Source organism: Corythoichthys intestinalis, chromosome 2 (assembly GCF_030265065.1).
Source record: "Corythoichthys intestinalis isolate RoL2023-P3 chromosome 2, ASM3026506v1, whole genome shotgun sequence".
Lineage (NCBI taxonomy): Eukaryota > Metazoa > Chordata > Actinopteri > Syngnathiformes > Syngnathidae > Corythoichthys > Corythoichthys intestinalis.
The window spans coordinates 49,953,735-49,963,879 of NC_080396.1; the positions used below are offsets into that span (position 1 = coordinate 49,953,735).

At 38.6% G+C, this 10,145-nt stretch overlaps 1 protein-coding gene across 3 annotated transcripts in view; it reads right to left on the reverse strand.

Moving 5' to 3' along the window:
* Window positions 1-5,887, reverse strand: part of LOC130904536 (glutamate receptor-interacting protein 2-like) — a 43,550-nt gene extending 37,663 nt beyond the window's left edge. For all 3 annotated transcript variants that reach the window (XR_009060863.1, XM_057817361.1, XM_057817372.1), the window contains exons 1-3: window positions 5,518-5,887; window positions 3,161-3,241; window positions 1,933-2,068 (exon numbers count right to left, since the gene is read on the reverse strand). Coding sequence is in view for 2 of the 3 variants with exons in the window: in XM_057817361.1 (XP_057673344.1) it covers window positions 1,933-2,068; window positions 3,161-3,241; window positions 5,518-5,557 (257 nt within the window). In the remaining variant the exon portion in view is untranslated. The remainder of the gene's footprint in view (window positions 1-1,932; window positions 2,069-3,160; window positions 3,242-5,517) is intronic.
* Between the last annotated feature and the right edge of the window lie 4,258 nt (window positions 5,888-10,145).

Below are 10,145 nucleotides of genomic sequence, written 5' to 3' on the forward strand. Positions count from 1 at the left end.
TGATCAAGATGAAAAAAAAAAAAAAATCCCCACTCTTTGGGAGGTAATTAGAATAATGGAAACATTTTGGATGTTTTATTTGTAAGTAGTACAGAAGTAAAAGGACAACAACACGACTGATGATGTCTCATGTAACAGTGCTTGGTGGTCACTGGTACTGACAAGCAATTATTCACACTCACACCTATGAAAAACAACCTAACACATGTATTTGGAATATTTGTTTCAGTTATAGTTTTATTTCAACACACAATTTTCAGACAATAAGATGCTACTTGTTTCCCTCATTTTGAATCCTACGGTTTACAGTCCAGTGCGACTTATTTGTTGATTTATTTGGGTTAATAGGCAACATTTTATCTGACAGCGGCGTCATAAGAACATCATAATCATGACATGACACTGTCATTGGCATGAATGAATGCTTATGACAGATGTCATTAAGTATCATCAGGCAAATTTCATCACCAACTCCATTTAAGTCCAGCTCGGATCCTTTACATCCATTCAAAAGTGAGCTCATTTGCCGGTTGACACTAAATGACATCTGTCAAGCATTCATGAATGCTCATGACAGTGTCATGTCATAATTATGACAGTCTTATGACAGTCTTATGAGGCCACTGTCCAATACAGTGTCACCGGTTAATATCTTTTGCTGTAAATATCCTATAATACAATGAGGACAGCTGCAGTTTACAGTATAGTCTGATGCGTCTATTTATGAACAAATGGTGTTTTCGTGTCAGATTTGGTGAGTGGCGGCTTATAGTAAGGTGCACTTTTTAGTCTGAAAACTACGGCATATATTTGCACATGTGAGAGGATGGATTGAATGCATGTCAGAGTCTTAAAAATGAGTATTTATAACCTTTTGGAAAGTGACTGGATGTTTTGTTTTAGGATACGAGTGTCACATCTGGGTGAGGGTTGTCATGTCTTGGTATATTGTCTCTTCCTGCTTTATTTTGAAGACTCACCCTCCTTTTCCACCACTCACCCTTCCTGCTGTGTCACCTGTCTATGATTATGATTGCCTATTGTTCCCACCTGTGCCCCATTACTCATTTGTTTGTCACTCCCTAGTCTCGTGCCAAAGTGTCTTTGCCCTTCGTTGACACCAAAGCCAGTCCATAGCCAAAGATATCCTAAGTTGTAAGTTGTTCATAGTATTCTGCCATAGCTCTTTGTTATTTTGTACCTCATGCACAGCCCTTTGTTGTAGTTGTCAACTCCACTGCATTTTGCCTGGCTCTCTTGTTTCTCCTTTGTATAATTTTTGTTTCATAGACCGTTATTTCCTCCTGCTGGAGCACCTTCAGTTTGTACCTACTTCTGACCATTTGTTATTAAAAGACTGAATTCTACATCTGAGTCCGCCACATCTTGTCTAAGAGTGACAACGAGTGGAAAAACAGATATGGGTCAGTCTTCAGACTTCACTGCTAGATGACAGAAGCAAACTTTACATCAAGCCAATTTCAATTCACATTGGTTTCCTTGCAGTGTAAGGACAGTATCAGGTGTTGAAGGTAATGCGATCTGAGAGTTGAGCATTTTGAGGTATTACTGTGCTACTCTAAACATATTTGAATAATGAATTTTCTCTCATGTACAGTATATAATTATATAATTATTCTATATTGGTTTAGGCAGGAGGTTTGATAGATATTTATCTGACAGAAATGTAGAAAATCATAATAGCACACTTACAGTAAATTCTATTTAGTTTAGTTGCATCATTGCATTAAAAAAACAAGGAATTTTGGAGAGAAATTTCTTTTGGCATCAAGCTGACTTCACATAACAGCAAGGTCCTGCAGGTGAACTAGTGTAACTTTGCAGCATAAGCATGTTTGTGCAAGCAGAGCTAAGTGGTGCGGACAGCGTGGCGTGGTTGCAGCTGCATCACAGAATGCATGCAAATCTCACCTGGCAGCCAGCCCACCTGGCCGTAGGTTTGAAACTCTGGGCTTGCCATCTTTATCGGAGCCTCCGGAGATGGTCAGGCCGAGGTTGCTGCCTTCCCTTTTCATTAGGTCCACTGTGGTCACTCCCCGGTACTCCTCTGTAGACAAACCATGTGGATGGGCCATTAGTATTTGCTTGTGACAAACAGGTCCTCTTAAAGAAAACAATTTTCTGGCCTTTTTGTGTCAATCACTTCAATCAAAATTTGTGCTGTGGTTTGTCACAGTGCAAAAATTTGTTAATGTACTTAAGTATTTTTTCCCCAGATACTTTGAGTGCCGCAATTTTATCTTGCACTCCCTTGTAAAAAACTGTTTTTTTTTTCAACCTCTATGAATGACAACATGAAATGGAAAAAAAAAAAATCACATAAAAAGGTCTAAAAAGAGATCAAGAAGAATTTGTGATTTACTGACGAATACTTTTTTATTATACTGTATGGGGGTCTTTAAGGACCTTATTTGGGAAAAATTGATATTGTCAATAATCGGTGTTAACATTTTCAAAATTTTTAAGTTTTTTTGTCATATCGCTCACCTTAGCAAAGGTCTGGGAATAAGTTGTGAAAGTACATCCTTTCTCAATTAAAGACTTATGGAAGTTAGTAAAAGAGGGTAGCAAGATGAAGATTAGGTTTCTTTTGTGGCAGGTTATCCATACCAAGTGTCGTATTAAACAGTCGGTTGAAAAATGAATTTGAAGAAAAAAAAAATCTGAATGAACCAGGATGCTAGTACATTAAAAAAATGATCAATGAAAAGTCTTGCCTCAATGTCTCCATTGTATAGCTCTGTGGTTTGTTTGTTGTTGTTTTTTTTTAAACATCCCACCTGAGGAATATCCATATCCGGGAAGCAATAAAAGGGCAAAAGAAGGAATTGGCCTGACACAAACAAGGGTAAACATACTGTATAATAGCTTTTCAGATGTGGAGAGGCCTCTAATAGAATTTGGAGCCAGCACAAGTTTCTGCTTGAGAAGTAAGTTCATCACCTCTTTTTGATGTTTAAGTGATAGATAATTGATTTTAAAAAGTGTTATAAAAATACCCTATTGCCAATAAGTGATATGCCAAACATTTTCCCCATGTGGCAATCTCTACAGCAGAAAAGTATGCAGGTGAATGCATAAGCATGCATCAAGGCACAAACTGAAAACAAAGTATGATGCACGTTTGACTAAATTGTACCTGAAAGGCTGCGCCTCTGGGAGAAATGTGATTGGTCAGATGCCCCGGACTGCTTGCTTCCTTTTGCGTATGGTCCCTCATCTGAGGAGACAGAAAGGAGGTATGTTAGGAGGCACTGTGGCTCAATGAGAGAGAATCTCTGCGGCAGATGGCCAAATGAACAAACCATTATGCACCTCATAACAGATGCTCAAGCTTTTATTACTCTGAAGTGCACCTTGGGTAAAGTGGGGACTAGGTGGTAAAGGGGGCTGCAGTTGAATAAATCAGTTTTTTAATGTGACCGCTCCTAAACAACCCCTGAAATGGTCAGATGTGTTCAATGTGGAGAAATTACCCATGAAGAGCATTTACTCGTGACAAGAATATATTTTCAGCAAGAGGGTTCTATGCAACGACTTGAGCCTGAGGATTCTCTGGATGCAACAGCATGTGGTTAATGGACTCTTTTCTGCATGGGGGGAAAATCATCATTTCATGTCATTTAGAGCTGTTTCCACAATGAGTCTTCAATTTACTCCGCAGGGAGAAAGTGTTTTGTTCCATCCATAGTGGGATCCATTTCTGAAGCACAGGGTATGTTCGCAGTGGTCCTGTGAGCAGTCTTAAGCTGAAAGCAGCTACATAAGCATTTCAGCAGTCGTGCCGACGAGGAAGCTGTTTTGACAGACTGTGTTCACTGCGAATTACCTTTTGGCTGCCCGGTACAGTGACGGAGCACCATGTCGAGAGTGATGAAGATCTACATTTATCAAGTCCTCATTGGTTTTGAAACATTCTTTACAAAGTCATCATAATCAAAACTGCGGTGAGGCTTAACCATGATTTCTACTGAAACCCAATAAGAAATGTGAACAATTTGGGATACTGATTGTGTTACCTACAATAACCACAATTTTCAAACTAGAAACTGCTAACCCCACCCCAATCCACTAACCCCAAAATGTAAATACAGAGTTGTACAAAGGAAACATCTTATCTTTAACAGGAGGTTGTAATTTGAGCTGGCTCTTATTAAACTGGATGGCTTTTACAATGGGATTGGGCTGGTGACTGCCTTTCTTTCTGATCGGGCAACGTGATTACAATATCATGCATCCTTCTGAGGGCTGATGTTTTCTCCATGCTTTTTTCCCTGTATGATGAAAACAATAAAGAGGGAAAGACCCTGCAGTTGTGGGTTTGTGCCCCTCATTCATGGCGTTTTTGGTTGCACTCGGGAAGTGAGCTGACAGCTATTCACCATATTTTGAACCTGCTATCTTCTGGTCTACAATCAATGACGTAACGGCCATAACTGAGATTCCCACGACACGAGAGGAATGTAAGGACTGAACAACTCGAAGGGCATCAAAATTACTGTCTTTTTCCTTTCTCAAACACATCAAGTGTCGACATGCATCCACAGTAGAGATGACTGAGAGGCATAGAGTCCCTGTCAAAGCATTTGTGACCTGAAACCTCTGACCTGGATGCCGGGAACCCAGAAGAATACTCTGATTTTTACACAGCTGCATGACTCATACCCAACACAACGATATATCTTTGTTTATTTCATGTGATGAATGAAGACACATTTGCATAACATGGTATTTTACACACATCCTTGCACAATATCCAGCCTGGATGCCCAAAGGTACGAGCCCACATGAACAAAGTGAGTGACACATCACAAACATGTTATCTTAGGCAAAAGCCTTAATACCACACAGATTCCTGGGGGCCTTGACAGTCCAGCAGCTGTCACTGCAGTCAAAAGGCAACATTAGCTGTGGGTTACACAGACCCAACGTGCTGCACGTGATTGGCCACGACTGTACCACTGTAGCCTTTTCTTCTGGAGGCTTAAAAGAAGCATCAGTCGCCCTCAAGATGTTACACTGAAGCTAATTAATAAACAACCTCGACTGCGACTCCACGATAAGAGCTGTGCGTCATTATAATTCTAATTGTGGATTCTGTTATGAATATGCAAAGGATGAATACATTAACTCAGATTTTAAATCAGAACAATTCCTATCAAGTGTAGTTTAGGATAAGGTTGAATATGTGGTTTGTAGGAAGAGGGTGTGACAGAAATGGTGAGGATGAAGTCATGATGCTATTTCAGAAGTAAAACCTGATTCACAAACAGAGTCTAAATCTGTCCACATTACACTTGGCAGAGGGCAAGAGGCGCCGGCTGGACGCGCTTGCTGACATTCACATTTCATGCAATATATTCAGTCTCATCATTCATATTTATCCGTGACATTACATTGCTCTAAGAGCGCAATGCTCTCGCTCCTCAAATCCACTTCGACGACACCAAAGATGACACCCGTGACCTGGTGAAAATGAAAGAGTGGCGATCTTACCATTGCTGTTCTTGGAGTCTCTCCGAAGACCACACAGCATGGCTACAGCTCCCTTTTGGAAGTCACCTTCTTGATAATTAGTCTACCTGAGGATTAAGTTGGTGACTGGGATGTTTCACCGACTCAGATACCAGTGGAACTCCATCTTTGATCCTTTGGCCCTATACAGCGCTGTTTTTATTCTAGTGGAAGACCTGATCTTAGTTTGTACTCGGGTGCCTAAAGAACACCTACCGATTTCCTTTTCTCCATGAAATCCAAAACAAGGAGATAAATGCATCCTTTTCTTGCCATTCTATTGGAAAATGTTAGTCTCTTTTCAGTGGATTTATCATTCCTCTTCTCATGTGCTCACAGACTCACACATACCTCTCTCTCTTTCTCTCTCTCAAATACACACATATACACTCTCTCTTTGCCAGAGGGGTTGAGTGAGGCGGGAGCACACTACTGTCACTGCTCCCTCCCCCTACACGCGCGCACACATGCACAGTCTTCATCCATTTCCCACCAAATCCAACACCCTTCATTACATGTGCACACCCACCCACTCTAACACTAGGACTTTTCGTAACACGTACCCAGCACATGCACAATCGCACATATCGGCATATGCACAATTCCAGAGGGGCAATCATGTCTGACCGTGCGGGTTAAAGTGATGAGAAATACATTCGGTTTGACATCCGAGCCATATGAACAGATATGTCGGCGCAAGCGTCGCCACACCTGTCGAACCATTTGTCAAGCACACACTCCTGGACGTCTACCACTTCCTGAGCTGAGCAGAGTTTGACACGCTTGCAACGTTTACACACTGTCGCCCTTTCAACAGGAATCCATGTGAGGTCAGGCCAATTTCAAGAGGTTACAAAAAAAAAATCATATTTCTGCACCAGGCCTAATTAGTCAGCTGTTCCACTTGTTACAAAATACTTGACTGAGGATAATTTCCTCTGAGAGCCTTTTATTCCTCTCTAATAGCATATTAATCACCAGCTGCATAAAGGCAATCGGGAGATGGAATATTGATGGTATCCATCCGTCCGTCCGTCCGTCCATCCATCCATCCATCCATCCCGCTTAATCAGGTCACAGAGGCAGCAGCTTTAAATTTAGGGAATAAAATGACAAAAGTAATAAAACAAAGCACAACCGCCCCCAAACCCTAACTCATTATAAAAAAGTTCTGTGGTGGAAAAAAATCACATAACCCTTTCGGAAACAGTGGTCACTACTGTACAGTGGACATCAATTCAAAAGTTTTCAGTCATTCACAGCAGCCCAGGTCATAGGTTTTGTTGTGCAATAGACGTCCGATCAATTTCAAGTGGGAAGAGCTGGAAGCCATATTTCAATGCTTTGTTATAAAAACACTGTGTTTTTTTTAATCATTCAGATTGGGGAAGGTTTTGAACCAGGGCGTAGGTTTGGTCTAAACATTGATAGGAACGATATAATAGCATAACCTGCGTGTAAAATTTTTGCTGGGGATGATACATTAAAAAGACCAAACACATTGGGTGAAACTGGGTCAGTGCTACATTTCTCACGAATATGAACCTAATTAATTCAGAGACTAAACGATCGATGCAAAATAAATCTGTTTTGACTTATACTAACTTTCATGTGGTTCAGGTGATGCACCATTCGATTCAAGCCTTTGTTTTTAAAAACTAAAAAACATTTCGGAAACTTCCAGGATAAATGTCTGGATTTTATTAGCAAATTTAAATTGAAATTAAATTGAAATTTTAACATAAATTATATTAACATACACATTAAATACAAACTTAATTGTGATCTCTTAGCTATCCTGAAATGCGGAAAAATAAACATTTGTCTTAAGACCACTCAACATTGTCTGTCAAAAATCAGTGGTCCTTAACCTTGCTAAAGGTACTGAACCCTAAGAGTTTCACGAGTGTTTTCACCAAACCCTTTGGAATGTCATAAAAATGCCTTTTTTTTTTTTTTTTTTAATGGATTCAAAACCTAGTAAGCTAACATCTAAGTGAATTCCTGTTCAAATTTCTTCAAGATTTCAGATTTACTACAAATTATTTTGCCTTCTGCTGTTTCATTCATTTCACACTGTTCCTTTTTTTGTTTTCATGTCTACATTCTCATTTTATTGTCACATCCTTGCATTATATACTACCGTATTGGCCCGAAAATAAGACGGTGTTTTTTTTGCATTGAAATAAGATTAGAAAAGAGGGGGTCGTCTCATATTCATGGTCTAGACATTATACACATTGACGACGCTAGATGGAGCCAGATATCATTGAAGTGATGTTCTGTCATGACAGATCTCAGCTACTCTCCCCATTCACAATGCTAGATGGCGTCAGATATCATTGAAGCGAAGTTCTGTCATGACACATCTCAGATACTCTGAAGTTTAACCAGTTTGCATTATTTTATTGCAGTGTTTTTCCTTATTCAGACTTGTTTCAAGACTACAGTTACAGTAACTTCACTTTGATGGTTAATGGTTGCAATTTTGTTGTTTTATCACAATAGATTGGTTTATTTACATTTCAAAAACCAGAAGCCATTCATTTACGAATGTGATTGCACTTTAGTTTACATATTTAAATGTTCAGATATTAAGATTTGAATGAGGCAAAATAACATGCTTTTTCTCTCAAATATATTGTTATAATCATTTGTTTCGGATGTACTGTAATTATTTTCTCTATAAAAATAATTTGTGTTAAAAAAAAAAGTGTTTTTTCAAACTTGAGTCATGGAAAAAGAGGGGGTCGTTTTATAATCAGGGCCGTCTTATATTCGGGCTAATACAGTATATTCATGGCGTAAAATGATGCAATTATTATTTTATTATTATTTTTTTAAATTATCTACGCAGTTTACGCCGTCTGTAGGTTTGTTATACTTCCAAACCAATTTCACCTCCCATTAGATAGAGGGCTAGCATTTGAAAGAAATAGAATAAGGCCTTTTAATTTTGTCCAAAACTTGGATTTAAACGCCACTTTGCCTAGATTTAGTCAGCGTACAAAATAGGGCTTTGCGTTTAACTTTCACCGAACCCCTGATGCTTACTCACGGAAACCCTGGGGTTCGATTGACCCCCAGTTAAGAACCACTGGTCTACATAAATACATAAAACATAACTGAAAAAAAAACTTCTTAGTTATAACAAAAATAAAACACGACTGCTTTTGTCCACAAGAACAGCCAAACTCAATAAAAAAATGAAAACTTTTTACCTCAATTATGATCATGTATGATCAGGGGTGAAAGTGGCTAGAATTTCTTGCCAGAATTCCCCGACATGACGGTCGCCTCGGAGCCAGAAATTTCATGTTTTTTTTTTTTTTTTTAGTGGGGGGGTGTCAAACCTCTTAAACTACTGAAATGCAATGAAAACTGTTTTAGCAGTTATTTCTATAACACATACAAAAACTGATTTTCATTCAAAATTGTATTTTTTCAATGATTTGCAAAATAAAAGTTAAGAACATAGGATGTATATTAAAATTGAAGATGATGTAAACATTTACTTTTTTTTTTTTTTAATAATAAAGATTTAAGTAACATACATTCAGAAAAATAAGTAAAAATGACTTACAGTGTATATTATGCAGTGAAATGGAATATATATTGAAGATCGTGCAAACATTGACTTTTTTAAATCATAAGGAAATGAATAAGTAGCCTAACATAAATGAACCAATATAAGTCCAAAGTGCACATTGACAGCAAAGATGTTCTGAACTTCCCCATCAGAGCAAATAAAATTAAATATGATAAATAAGCCTCCTCAACTCTTTCGTTGCTCTAAAAGATTTGATCCATTTTATGTTGCATTGCCCTTTTTTTGTCGCATCAATACAACAACCTTTTTTTTCTTTTTTTGTTGTTGTTCCGGAAAACATGCACATTAGAACCAATAAGAGGTAACCATCTCTGCTGATCAAATGTCAGTATGTCAGCCAACTGAACGGATAAATGAGTCCAGGCGTTTTGCTTTGCTGACGTGACTCATCATCGTCAGACTCAGATAAGCTCAGCTGGGAAACCTCCATGCCGTCCGTGGAATAAAATAAATAATAAATATTGGTGTAAACTGATTGCGCTACACAAGCACTTCATTGTGCTTGTTGTTAACACTTGTGTATGTAAATCTGATGTGGTATATTGTTTTCTTCTTTGAGATGAAATGCATGTGTGGCAGCTAAGCACTTTTTTTTTTTACATAGCGTTTTTGACAGTTGCCGTCATATTTTCGGAATTAAAGCACCGTGTACCGGAACAGCATTCCGGTCCTGAATCTTATACCGAGACAGAATTCCGGCCCTGAATCTTATACCGGAACTGCGTTCTGGCCCTGAATCTTATACCGGAACTGCATTCCTGACCGTTCTGGCCCACTTTCACCCCTCTGTATGATTATCTAAAAAATGTCTGTAAAAAATGTTTGAATAAATAATGTAGAAAATAAATTTTAAATAAATAAGTCATCTGCCAATTAAACGTGTGTTTGGAGGGAAAAATGGACCGGCACATTCAGCAAGTGAAAAGGGGTAAATATAAGTCTGAACATAACGAAAATAATTCACTTAATAAAAGTAGGATCAATTCTGTCCTTGCGACAT